The sequence below is a fragment of the Anarhichas minor genome, unplaced genomic scaffold, assembly GCF_050575085.1.
Source record: "Anarhichas minor isolate MPS153535 unplaced genomic scaffold, ASM5057508v1 ptg000073l, whole genome shotgun sequence".
Classification (NCBI taxonomy): Eukaryota; Metazoa; Chordata; class Actinopteri; order Perciformes; family Anarhichadidae; genus Anarhichas; species Anarhichas minor.
In genome coordinates, this window is record NW_027466519.1 from 7,203,230 (window position 1) to 7,217,679 (window position 14,450).

Genomic DNA, 14,450 nt, shown 5'->3' on the forward strand with positions numbered 1-14,450 from the left:
CATCTCTTCCTCCACTAACCTGTCGTTAGAGGTAATATGTGCTAATTATGGATATTCAGAATAGTTCAAACATGTTAAGGAACAATTGGACAGATTAAAAGGGGAGTTGGACAGATCAATCACATGATTGACATTTGGTGATTTATGGAAATAAATGGAAAAACAAATATGGGGATGGATAGAAATGGATGGGTTAATAAAGTAGATGATCAGTTCAGTGATTAGTGGATGGATGGATGAATGAATGGGTCGTGGAAGGATGGATGGATGGGTGAATGATGGATGGATAGATGGATGGTGAATGATGGATGGATGGTGAATGATGGATGGATGGGTGGATGGATGGATGAATGATGGATGGATGGATGGGTGGGTGGATGGGTAGATGGATGGATGGATGGGTAGATGGGTGAATGATGGATGGATAGGGAGATGGATGGATGGGTGAATGAGGGATGGATTGGTGGATGGATGGATGGGTGAATGAGGGATGGATGGATGGGTGAGTAGATGATTAAATGGATGAATGAATGAATAATGAACCAAAAGGACAGAGATGAATGTATGAAGGAACAAAGGTGAAAATAGGTGGATGGATGATAAAACTAGACAGCAGGCGAAATCTTGACTTCGGTGTCAATCAGTAACAAATCAGTTACTTAAACTTGTCTGTTCTGTTATGGTCAAACAGCAGAGCTACTGAGAGGAGGGTTCAGAGCTTTTAAAGTACCTGGCATTTTCCAGTACGAACATCGTACAAGGCCACTGAACCCTGTCGAGCTCCAACAGCGATGCGGTGACTACGGTCACAGTAACCAACCATGTAGAACCTGAAAAAGTGGAAAACAAACATACATTAACACTTCACCATTTAAGAGGGTATCATCTAGCAGTTTAGCAAAGAAGGAAGGAAGATTTCAAAAGACAATGAATGAAAAATCAAGCTGTGTTACCGTTCGTTCTAATAAATCAAATAAGCCAGTAGTGGATAATATGACTGCATTGAGCTAAACCGACACCATCTTAAAAACTTCATTCACATACAAACCCCTAGCATTCATTCTCACAAAGAAAAAACACGGTTGATTTTCAATTGGTTGCAAAATTCCACATTGCATGGAAAATGAACAAATTTATCCTCGATAAAAAAAGGAGATCCGTAGATAAACCAAAGTAAAGACAACTAAAAGGGGATTTCAACGCTGATGGCCTAACTAAAGTTCGCACACCAGTTCCCAGATACTGCCTTCCTTTACCGGTGCAATTCCTACTGGTGGCACCCTTTAAGCACCGGCATGCTCCAACAGAAGTGTTTATTGAACAGTGGAACACGGTTTCAAACCCCCTAACCCAAAAAAGCCCTCTGAGGCAAATTTGTGCTTTGTGATTTTGGGCTATACAAATAAATTCAACTGTAATTGAATTGTTTAGCTGACTGGGAGCAGTTTGTCCAGGATTACTAATATATTTTTTACTAATATTTTATATATATATATATATTATGTATGTGATATAAATCATAAATAAAATAAAAAAACACAACACCTCATATAACTGTCATGTCAACATGCACACACTGAAACACAACTGTTATGTTCAGGCCAAGAAGAGACAGAAAAGACCCATCAAGATGATACAGATTGAGCTGTATCATCTACATGCCCCCCCACTGACCTTTTAGGGAAATATATGGGGATTAGCACACACACGCACGCACACACACACACACACACACGCGCACGCACACGCACACTTACTTGCAAATAGCAGGGAAACACTCCTGCAGTCCTTTCTTCTTCACCAGAGACCCTTCAATACAGTACATGATGATATCCATCACCTGAAGAAGAGGAGGTGGAGAAGGAGGAGATGACATGTGGGAGAAGGGAAGAGGAGAGAGAGGAAGAAAATTAATTCAACATTCTACAGAGATTTTGGTCAACAATTTCCTCAAAGCCAAAACATGCAATTGGTTAGTCTTTACTGGGAATGTGGAGAACGCCCTCTGCATGTGCTGTGTAAGAAGGCTTACCTCGACCAGCAGATCCACAACATCTCCGGGCATCTTCTCTATCAGGATGTCGATCACTCGCAGTATCTCCGTCTTGGCTCTGGCCAGAGTGGTGGTGTGAACGTTCTGCTGCGACTGAGAGTTCGCCTGAGCTGCGTTGTACCGATGAACCTGGAAAACAAAAAGGGCATATACATACATATATGTGTTACTTACTGGAGGAGGAATATGTGAAAGACATGATGATTAGGGAAACACACTGCATTTGAGACTATGTAACTAGTAATTTAGCTCCTCCATTGCATGCTTTAGCTATGCATGTTGTTTGAAATGGTTCAATACTGCCACCAATAAGATACCTACGACAGGATATCATGGCTAACTAAAATACTATTCCTCCTGTTGATACAGGACGTAAGATACATTTTAATGTGATTCAAATCTAAGTGATAGAAAAGTGCAAAAGGACATTCCACAGTTAATGAGGAGTCAGCGGAGTTGGACAAATCAAGTGTGTATCTTCTGAAGTGGTCTTTTTGTTACTAACCCCCCACCACAGTCAGCATGGAAACACTAAATAAAAGAGGCAACTCTGTACTAAAAACTCCACTGACAGCACATGGTATGTGAACGTTTGTGTCGGCTGAGGACTTTCTGAAGCTGCTGGATGGTCGTCTGAACAGTTCAGTCTCACCTCTCTTGCGATGGTTGTGATGAAGGCCGGCGGTCGAGCGGTAGCGATAAGAGAGAGGGCATGGCGGGCCGAGCGAGCCGAATCAGCCGGGGGGTTGAGGGGCAAACCCATGGTGATACTGTGGAATATATGAGAGAGACAGAGACAGAGCGAGAGACAGAGCGAGAGAGAGAGAGCGACAGAGACAGAGAGAGAGACAGACAGAGAGCGAGAGACAGAGAGAGAGAGAGAGAGCGACAGAGACAGAGAGAGAGACAGACAGAGAGCGAGAGACAGAGAGACAGAGACAGAGAGAGCAAGAGACAGAGAGACACAGAGAGAGCGAGAGACAGATAATGAATTATTATATAAAACAATAATAACAACAACAATAATAATGGTAATAATAGTCATTGCTTTGCAAGTCACAAGTGTGTCTTAAGTCTAATAGGTTGTAGTAAGTCCAAGTCCTACACTGTGTTTCAAGAAACATAATAGCATTTCAAATTCAAACCAGTAGCAATACATTTACAGTAATAATAATAATAACAATAACAATGAGGACTTTCGTTTCTTTAAAATAAACCTTGTAACATCTAAGATGAAACCCATCAGGTTTGCCTTAGTGTGTTATCTGTCACCTCTGAGCTGTATTTTGTCAAGCACAGCAGAGTCTTCAAGTCTCGTCTGTTGTCTGAACTACTAACTGCTCATTTCAATCCTAATGCAACCTGACTTGCTTCTGGATTGAGTTGCTGCGCTGTTGTTTTTTCTCATCTTTGGTTTGGGGAAGTCACTCCTACTGAAGCGGCTGATGTCCAGGTGAAGTCACGGATCACAAAATCGCTGGTGTTCAAAGTCAAAGTCGAGTCCAAGTCCAGAACTCTGATAAATAGTGCATTTGTTTGGGATTATTTCCAGCAGCGGATTAATACACATTCGGTGCTCTAATGAGCATTTGGGGCAGCAGGACGGTGTATGTGGGATTGAGTGGAGTCAAAATGAACATTGTCAATCAGAAACTAATGAGTGTGTGACAGTGTGGCTCATTAATGTGCTTTAATAGTTATTGGACAACAGTGGGGCTTTATGGCACAGAGGAAGGGGAAATATCAGGCTCTGGCGCACACAATACTTACTATTATAATAATTAGTAGATATATTCACTGTTGGTTTTGGTCTTTTCATGGGATTTGTTGACGGAAAGAAAAAAGCTATAGAATATCACGAGCTTATCCTTTAAAGAGAGATTCTATAATGATGTAAAGAGGCAGAGACACATTTAAATGTACAATCGTACAGAGAGGGGAAGAAAATGAGATTAAACGGAGAGCGGCGGAGAGATCGAGCCTTACTAATATATGGAGTGAAGAGATTAGCGGGCAGCTTATAATGTCAAGGCCGAGTCAATGGGAGCCATTCACCAGACGACGGCATAATGGACTCCCACAATGCAACAGGAATTAGACACACACACCCTAACAGCTGGCCACATACTCCCCTCTGAGTGCGTGTGTGTGTGTGTGTGTGTGTGTGTGTGTGTGTGTGTGTGTGTGTGTATGAGAGAGAGAGGGGGGGGCGAGCAAGGCCACCTTGTTAAGAAGTGACTCTGGGGAGAGAGAGGGAGGGGAGAGAGAGGGAGGGCGGAGTGATGGGTGGACGGCCGGCCGAGCAGCACGATTCATCTCCTCTGATTACCGATCACAGCCACAGCACCTGTAATTAATACCGGTAATATATTGGCAATATATCAGCAATATTGAAATGTTTAATTTCATTTAGAGGGCTGGCTGTAATTGGAAGCAGTCACGGTGTTGATATAAGGCAGCGGGAGGGCCGGGAGCTAATTGTACCGAGAACCATCGAGGTTAACGGCCGACGCTTAGAACATGTAATGAAATAATCCAGATTATTATTACAGTCGCAGGAGAACACACGGACATGTGTCAAACCAATTCATTGGTCGGTAGTAAGGTCAGTGAAAGGTGGTGTTGTACTGGACGACATTATATCCAGAGTGGTTCGTTTGCTGCTGAGTGGCAACATAAAGTAGAATTTAAACTAAATTAAAAAATAGGAATTTCCCAGAAAATTCAAAACTAAAGCTTTGTCAAATTAAATAAAGTGAACGGGATTAGGAGATCAGTTAGAAAACTGTTCAACCACTGAATTTACAGTATGCGGAGCCAACAAGAAACACACACACAAACTCAAAAGGTTCCGTGTGTGTGAACCCGGCAACATGACTGCATTCACAGCCAGTATCGTGCTGACATTAGCCAGTCAATACTGAGTCGCACACATACGCACGGCGAGGATTGGAAGTATTGATTTTTTTTGTGTGCGAGGGAGGAGTGAATAACCTTGATCACATGACGAGAGTCACTGCTGCAGGAAGCCGGGACTGTGTGTGTGTGTGACCGGCTGTTGACTGACGGACTTACTGACTGATCTGCTCAGTGAGTTACAAACGGGCGGGAAGTGGATGGTTTAGTAAGGGACTGTACAGACTGCTTTATTTAAACGGCATATAAGACAGCATCGATGGCCGAAGAGCAAAACCTCCTATCTGAAAAATGCCTGGATCATTTTGCATATAGGATCTTTTGCACTTGGTGCAAATTGGAGGAGGTTCTACAAAACGATGCTCTAAATTAAGTTTCAACGAAGGGCGGGATTATTTTTAAAACAGACTGAATATGAACAGCCTTCCTTGTTCTCATCATCCAAAGTGAAATCCGGCAATCAGAAAATTCTGCAGATAGGAGGTTTTGCGCTTTGGCCATTATGTACGTATGATGTGGATCTACCCGACAGATTCATTTGAGTCAACGGCCTCCCGGAGAGCAGAGACTGCAGTCTGCACTGTAGCTCCTTACGGAGAAATCTGGTCTGGGACCTTGGTAGGTTCCAATGTTCAGCCCAGATTATATGGTAATGTGAAGGGTTTACAGATGCAGTCTTATCAGGGTTTCCCCGATTCATTTAAGACATGTTTGACATTTAAGAGTTAAAATCATAGGCTGTATGTAAGAAGTGGACGTAGTCATCGTGACGTCACCCATTGGTTTGTGGATTGACATTTAAAGCCTTGAGTTCTGGGATTTCGCCATCGCGGCTTTTTTGAAACAGTGACCTGTCAATCACAGTAAGCTCGCCCTAAAGCATACTCTGCTGTCTATGTGACTCTAAATCGACCATACTTTACTAAATGAACATCATGCTGTATTGAAGAAGACTTGAAACTAGAGATTGAGACCATAAACTCATGTTTACAATGTTTACTGAGGTAATAAATCAAGTGAGAAGTAGAGTCATTTTCTCATAGACTTCTATTTGCAACCAGAGGAGTCGCACTTAGGCAATCGACATAAAGATATATTTATTCATTCATTGGAAGTGCTATTAAACAGTATTATATATTTTTGTATTCAGGATCCCAAACGGGGCTTGGGTACCACAGACCAACGAGCCAATCATCAACAAGGAGCCATGGGCAGTCGGCTTGCAGCAGGGCTTTTTAAAATGTATTTCTTATTTATAAAGGCACACGGCAGGGTTTGTTTGCAAGTCACATTCATGTAGTTGCAGAAGTTTGTCAGTGCAGGCGTGTGTTTGCAGAGCTCAGTGGGAGAAGCATGAGACCGGCTTTACTCGCTGGATTTAAAGACTGAGTCAAACTGTGTTGCTGACTGAGTAACTAGTTGATTGACTTGCTGACTGGGACACTGACAGGTGCAGAATGATTGGTTTACCAATGTGGGAACCGACTGGCTTAACAAGTAGCTGGTTCACTGACTTAATGGCTGGTATGATGCAATGTTTATCTGCTGACTGGTTACTGACTAGATGTTTTACCATCTTAGGGACTGATTAACTTACTGAAGTACTGGCTGGTTTAGGTACTGACTTACCGACCGGCTTGCTCATTTACAGACAAACAGATTGAACCGGGTTGCTTAGTTGGGTAACTGGATGGTTTGCTGACTGACTGGTTCAGTGATCTATTCACTGGCTGATTCACTCATTGCCTGACTGACTGTTCTACTGGCTAGTTTGTTTAAATGTTTAGTGGATGACGGGTTTTCTCAGTTGATTACTGACTGGAATACTGACACACTGCTAGTTGATTTAACAACTGGATTACTGACTGATTCACTGGCCGGTTGAAAACAGCTCACAGACATGCTGAATATTTTCAATAGTGATATTTATGAGATTCTAACTTTATTATCTCCGATTGTCTAATAACACCGTAAAGCTGCATTGAAAGCAGGTTCTGAATGTAATCGAGTAACCCAAATGAATACACGCACGGATCGAAACATAGACACAAATTTTATTTCTGAGAAGTGACCCGTGGTTTGCGGATCATTGTTCTCCGACGTGCAAACATCCTGCTGTGGTCATGAGTCGGCATCCGCGGTGACAACGTGTACTTATCTCTGCACGACGCACACAGATTACCAAAACATTGGCTTACCTCCGCACGACAAAGGCAATTTTCAAAAGCACAACGTAAATGCATGTATTTATCCCCGCATGTCAAAGACACACTTTATTCTTTGCTTGCATTAAAATACGTATTTATCTCTGCAGTGGTGACAACAAACACATGAGAGTCAGGCTCATGTCAGCAAGAGGCCTTTAAATCCCAGTTCACTGATCTGATGAGGTTACACTCGAGTGACAGATTTACTGAAGGAATTTAGAAGTTTTGAAAGTTGAACAAGTTTACTTGTTTATTTCGTTTCGTTCTCAAGTCAGCTGCATTGAAACACACCCTCTGTGAGTGTGTGAGTGTGTGTGTACGTGCATTCAACATTTCACACTTTCCTCGTCTTTTTACAGTACAACCTGACCAGTGAAGTGATACTGAAACCGACTCGGTTTGTGTGTGTGTGGTGTGTGTTTATTGTGGTGCACTAGTGTTATTTCCTTCAACAACACCAGGAGGCAAGAACACACATCCACAGACATCCCATCATCCATTACACACGGTCCCAAACTCTGTATGTATATGTGTGCTGTAGTAGTACTGCAGTAACTTACTGCAGTACTACTACAACTACTATTAATGCCACAGTGTACAATTAAAATTAGTATTTCCTTTCCACCGTGACTAAAACTCACAATGAAACGATCTGGTCAGGTGATAAATTGATGTGATTGAATTCAAGATGAACTTGGATCATAAGCATACAGTAACTATTGTTCCATTCCAGGTGAGTTTTTTTGATACAATTTTCAACTTCTATGGACTTGTATTATCAATTTGCATTCATTTAAATATTTAATGTAATGGCCGGTGCACGACCTCCTCTGCCGATGGGTGCACGTTGTCCGCAGACAGTATCATGCACATACTCGTGCAAGTCGAGCTGCCGTCCGTGCAGGTTTGCCGATCGTGACGGCTCTTAGTTAAAACCATTAGAGTATCTGTCTGTCACCGTTTTGGTTGTTGTTCTTCTTAACAGTGTGTTTTACAAGAAGGTGGAAAAGGACGTGATGGGGTCAGGGATACAACAGACCAGAGATGCTCTCAGAACCTTTTGGTGTGTGTTCTCACAAACACACACACACACAAAACAAACAAAAAGGCACAATTGACAAAGTACACAATAAATACATGCATACCAGTGCAGACCTTGTACATAAAGCTTAAAATAGCAGAAAAATATAACAGAGTCCCCAGAACCGAGCCCTGTGGAACACCACAAGACACAAAGTCTCCAACAGTGACAGTAAAACTTCTGTCAGTGAGGTAAGATGAAAACCAGTCTAACGCTGATCCGGGTATGTCCACCCAATCACGTAGCCTCTTAATCAGGATGATATGGTCTACAGTGTTGAACACAGAACTCTGGTCAAGAAGTACAGAGCAATCCCCTGCATTGTAGAGTGCATCGCTCAGACTCTAACTGATCTCAGCAGGAACTCCTTAAACCTTTTCCTCAGTTATTTTCCTCCAGTTTCTCTCCTGAGTCTTCCTGACTGCGCGTTCATGAATTCAAGTCACACAAGCCAGAACAATATAAGCTGGCGCAGTCGCATCTCGGCCTCGTGTGAGATTGTGTTTATTTACGCATCTTTTCATCGACTGTCACGCTGTTGCAGTGCACCTAAAATGAGCTTACTTCATTAATAGAGCAGTGCGAGTCATCTCCTGCCTGATCATTATAAACATTGATTTGAACATGTTTACCATTATTATTAGTAGTAGTAATAACACACACACACACACACACACACACACACACACACACACACACACACACACACACACACACACACACACACACACACACACACACACACACACACACACACACACACACACACACACACACACACACACACAAATATCTATACTCATTTAACCAGACTGACCCAGCTCCAGTTTCAGCCTTAATAGGATCAACTCATGTTGGCCAGCTAGATTTCAGCAGGGAGGAAGACACAGTCCTTTGTACCATACATGAGAGCATGCCACTGAATTACTTACTCCCTGTGACCTCTGACCTTCACTCATACAAAATGCTACAACCTCACTATGAATGTGTGAAGGCAGCCTTGACCTTTGACCTACTCTTTGACCTGCTGGTTGTGGCGTTGATGTTCAAGGAGCCAAAGTGGACTCTGCTGCTCCCGACATCTATGGACTAAGTCTCACAGAGACAGCAAAATCATTGTTTTCCTGTGGTGTGAGGGCGCCTGGCGAGCGATCCTGTCTTGCGGTGCACCACGTGTTCAGAAATTCAAATATTCCCAGCATTTGAGCGCAAGGCGCAGAGTTGCACTGATCATCAATGCTTGGCCTAGGAGGCCAATCAAATCAAGCAAGAGCCTTTACTACTTTAACACTTATTTCCTGTTTTGATGCCGATAGATGTGGCAGAAACATTGGGACAATGCCAAATGCAGACAAGAGGTTGATATTAGCGGTATATAATTACGACTAACTACCTGGCTGCAACCTCCGCTTCTGAAAACTGAAGCCAATGCGGAAGTGTCTTCAACCTGCATTCTCTCCACTGACCATCAGGGGGCGACTCCTCTGGTTGTATAGAAGTCTATGAGAAAATGACTACTTCTCTCTTGATTTATTACCTCAGTAAACATTGTAAACATGAGTTTATGGTCTCAATCTGTAGTTTCAAGTCTTCTTCAATACAGCATGATGTTCATTTAGTAAATGATGGTCCATTTAGAGTCAAGTAGACCATAAAGCAGAGTATGCTTTAGGGCGGGGCTTACTGTGATTGACAGGAGTCGTATACGGCGTCTCTACGTCACTCAAAGTCAAACTGGGATATAAGTCACACGATTAGATAAATCAACCTAAAGTCCGCCTTCACACAGACATCTACTAAGACGACCAGACCACATCAGAAGATCCCAGGATAAATTTGATCTCTTTTGTTAATTTCTTTTCTGACACTTTTTGCTTTTTCGTGTAAAATGCTGGATCATTTCAACTCCTCAGGCCTCAAATACAACAATCTGAGGAGATCATCTGTCAGCATGTTAACGTATTTCAGCTGAGGAAAGGTGAACTGGCCATTATAATCGAAAGGGTTCGTCCACTGAGGGGCAGGAAATTGCTTCACTAGTTAAGCTTTTATCTGGATGGACATTTTTATAGTGGGGCAGAAAAAAAAAGAAGAGGAAAAACAACATGACACCATATGAACACAGACAAACGCACAGGCACACAGACAGAGGACTCCCAAGTCGGAGCAACGCAGACATCGTTACATCATCATAATGTCCTGCAATCAGATTACAGCCTGGCTTCCATAACTCAGCGTGCCGGCTATATGATGCCTGAGTGTTTCTCTCTCTGTGTGTGTGTGTGTGTGTATGTATATATATCTGAGAGGGAAGACTGAGCAGCCGAACCCACAAACAATGAATAAACTAATCCGTTCCTGAACATAAACTATGGACATGGGACTGTTCTGAACAACAGTGTCCTTTTGTCATGTTCAGTGTGTCTGTCTTTCACCATCACTCGATATGTAAGCTTTGATTTTATATGCATGAGCTGTTTTTTTTTTGTTTTTTTTTCTTTGTTTTTTTTAAAAGGGACAGTTAACCCTAAAATAAAAAAATACCTACGTTTCCTCTTACCTGCCATGCTATTTACTGGTAAAGATTGTTTGGGTGTTGGATTTGGAGATATCGGCTGTAGAGATGTCTGCCTTCCCTCCAATAAAATGGGACTGTTGGTGCTCAAAGACCCCCAAAAAATACATTTGAAAGAACTTAACAGCAATGTTTCTTTGCAGAACTCATGACCTGGTTCCTGAAGATAAACCACAGACCTTGTTGTGAGCAGATTCATGAAGGAACCATTTTCTTTCTACCGTAGTTTTCCTCCGGTCTTCGTGTTTTCTTTATATATATTCAGGTACAGTGTTTATCTTTATATCAGAATGTATAACAGATGGTGTTTTATGATTTATCAACAACAGCAACATTCGAGTTTGTGTGACCGTGGACTCACTTGGCCAGCTGCTTCTCGGCGTCGGCGCAGAGCTCCAGCAGCCCCATGAGCACCGCCGACACGTCCATGTACGGCTCCCACACGGTGAAGCCTCGGCCAATCAGGTCGATGGCGGTGCGGCGGATGGTGCTGTGGGGGGGCAGCTTGGGACTCGGGGGCTGCAGCAGCAGGAAGGTCAGCGCCTTACCTGTGAACGGCAGAAGCGGTGGAATCAGAGTGACGAAGAATAGAGTCAGGGAGGGGGGGGGGGGGGGGTGTATCTGAAAGGAGGTCGAAGCTTTAACAATGCTACAGCACATTTTATGTGATTTAATCAGCCATCATTTCACAATTTATTTTCCTCCCTTTGCTACAGGGGTGAATGATATCAGGAGAAGAAGAGAATTAAGATGTGATAAAGGTGTAGCTTCTGCTGCATCGGCCGCCATGACGCCTCTTATTTCACATAGGCTGTGGTCACACTTGTCTTTTCGATGTGACTTTTGTCATCTGATCCTGCCAGGACGCATCAACTGTCAGGTCTGTATGCTCCGAGATCAGGTCTTGCTCTCTTTGGGATCACAAAAGTTGGATTAAAAAGACGAGTGTAAACACGGCCTTTGTTAAGATTTGAGCTGAAATATGACATTGAATCTGTACCTGTGTGTTAAACTACCAGGGACAGTCCTCATTCAACACGTACATCAATGTGAATGCACCAGAGTTAACTGAGCGGCTAATTTAAACATTTACAGTCACAGCCCCGCCCACCGCAGCAAAATGCCATTTCAATAAAGAAGTCATAACTTCTTGTGATCATAAAAAAAGAATAAATCCTAATGTTTCAAATGAGGGTTTGGGTTGGAAAGATTCAACTCTGGTGCTTCTCACACACACACACACACACACACAGGATGCAGACAGCGAGCAGGATGGAGGTCGCTTCATAGCTGACCTGACATTTGAGCCAGTCTCTGTGGGGACAGGCTGACCATTAAGGCTCCAGAAAATATCCCCCATCCCTCAATAACACTACGACTACCCCCCCAACACACACACACACACACGTATGAACCCCCTCTTCCTCCTGGGTGTCTGTCTGTCTCTCTCTGCCTGTCTCACCCACTGAAGCCAGAGGTCCAGAGCAGATTCTTCACAAAGTGCTTCGAAAGGATAAAGTTGGAGGAAAATCAAGACGGAGAGGAGCAGAATGAACACCTGGTGTCTGGTTATGTCAATGTCAACAAAAAAACATATGTACATACATGCAGTTATCATAAATTAACTGGTCATTCATTTATTTATTCAGAGTTCATTGACGTATGCGCAGAACTGCATCGATGAAGTTCTGTCGAGCGTTCAGGCAGGCTCTTTTCTTCTTCTACTGTCTGAGATCGATACAGTTCATTGTGTTGTCAGTTGAAATGTAAATAATATGAAGAAACATGTAATGTAAAACAGATCATTTACTATACGTTCTTATAATCCTGTGGTGGCTCTTAAGGTCCTCCAGTCTCCAGACACACAAAGCTAATGTCATCATCTGGATCTCCTGGCATTAAATCATCAACCCGCCTTAAATGGCAACCCCCCCCTTCCTTATTGGTTTAGATCTACACACACACAGCCTACGAATGGGGCTATGAAAGATATAGCTGGAGGCTAACCGTGTTAGCATTGCTGGGCACGACTGTTATAATATATAGCGGCAGCGACAGATAGAGCGCTAACTGTGTTAGCATCATTGTGCTACCTCGTTATGGGTGACATAGGCTGTAGGAGATGGACGTCTGCGCTAACATTGTTAGCAGCTATGTTGTGGCTGTTGGCGAAGAGACAAAGAGTCAGACATGCAGAGCCGGTGTGCGGTTGGCGTGTGGCGACTCGGTGATAGGGCGGCGAACTTTGACCCTCATTTGGGGATCGACATGACGTGGGCAAACGCCAGTAAGGGTGGAAAAAAATCAATCATGTTTTTGTTACATTCATCGATATATACATACAAACAGAGTATAAATATCAGCAGTCATGTAGGGTTGGATGAACTTTGACCTCCAGTTACTGATTAGTACAAATCATCGAGACCACCAACAGAAATCAAATCCACTCAGAGTTATGCTGTTCCTTTATGCTTTTTCTACCAAACTCTCTTCAATCATGCAATCATTTTCTCTCAAATGATCTCCTTCTACTGAAGCAATTGTGTCTTAATTCAATATTGACAGAGTGCATGTTTGGAGCAGCTTCAGTTCCCAGTAGTGGTAACTTCTGTCACTTGGTGTGTAATCAGGGCTCTAACTTAAAGGTGTCTTTAAAATACATAGAATAGAGCAACTAGATCAAGGACGGTAAAAAATACTTTCCGGAATTATTTTAAGGTTCACAGAAGGTGGATGTAACCGCGGCTGTCAGCCGGTCACCGAAGCGGTGGTGGGATTCTACTTTGTGGTGTCACCAGCGGCTTAACCGAAAAATAGTACCGCGAAAGAGACAAAGAAAAAAAAAATGTCCTCCGTGTTATATTTATGCCACGCACCACTATCAAAATAATTGTATGGTAGAAAGACAGCCATTGTATTAGTGGGACTGACAGCATTTACATTGGGACGGTTTATATTGTATTTCGGCACGGTGGTGCAAAATATCTAAGTTAGAGATGTTTTTCTCAGTTGCTTTGGCAAAAAAAAAATGTTTAAACAGTGTGCAATTGTTAAACCTGCTAAAGAAATACTAAAACACAAAGACTAACATCTTCAGTAGGAACCAATGGCCGTAGTGCCGACAGTCACAGATGGGTTAGGGAAGTTAAGAACGACTGAGATGTTGTTCTGTATGTTCTTTTCTTACTGCCAGGGAATTGAAATGAAAAGACCAATACATCAGCTTTGCCCTTTGAAAAAATATAAACAACTATGTTCCCGGATCTATTTTAAAATATTAAAAGTAAAAAATAAGGAGGCTTTGATGAGCGTAATATGCTTTAAGCTCATTCTGTTCACATTCTTGTGGTCTGTGTTGCGTGAAATACGATGAACGCCTTTTGCAAACTTCGCTGGGCCTCTGATAGGAAATCAACTCAACACTAGTTTGAAATAAACTGATAATCAATAAATCAAGGTGACTGTGTGGGAGGATGGGACGAAATCGGCAGAATAATTTGGGGGACATGGGGCAAAAGGTCACCAGTCAGATTCAAACCCTTGACATTGATAATATGTGTGTACGTGCTTTTCCCACAGTCAAACTGCAACCCCCCCCCCCCTCAACACAGAGCGGGC

General features: G+C 42.7%; 1 protein-coding gene across 7 annotated transcripts in view; it reads right to left on the minus strand.

Annotated features, from left to right (window-relative positions):
- wdr7 (WD repeat domain 7) overlaps positions 1-14,450 on the minus strand; it is a 104,975-nt gene that overhangs the window by 13,610 nt on the left and 76,915 nt on the right. For 5 of the 7 annotated variants that reach the window (XM_076079908.1, XM_076079907.1, XM_076079904.1 and 2 more), the window contains 5 exons: positions 11,194-11,380; positions 2,706-2,823; positions 2,033-2,182; positions 1,758-1,840; positions 731-830 (listed from right to left, as the gene is read on the minus strand). In XM_076079908.1, the coding sequence (XP_075936023.1) occupies positions 731-830; positions 1,758-1,840; positions 2,033-2,182; positions 2,706-2,823; positions 11,194-11,380 (638 nt within the window). Of the gene's footprint in view, positions 1-730; positions 831-1,757; positions 1,841-2,032; positions 2,183-2,705; positions 2,824-3,104; positions 4,401-11,193; positions 11,381-14,450 lie in introns of those variants that run through there. The other 2 variants (XR_012947864.1, XM_076079909.1) reach the window with 2 other exon arrangements.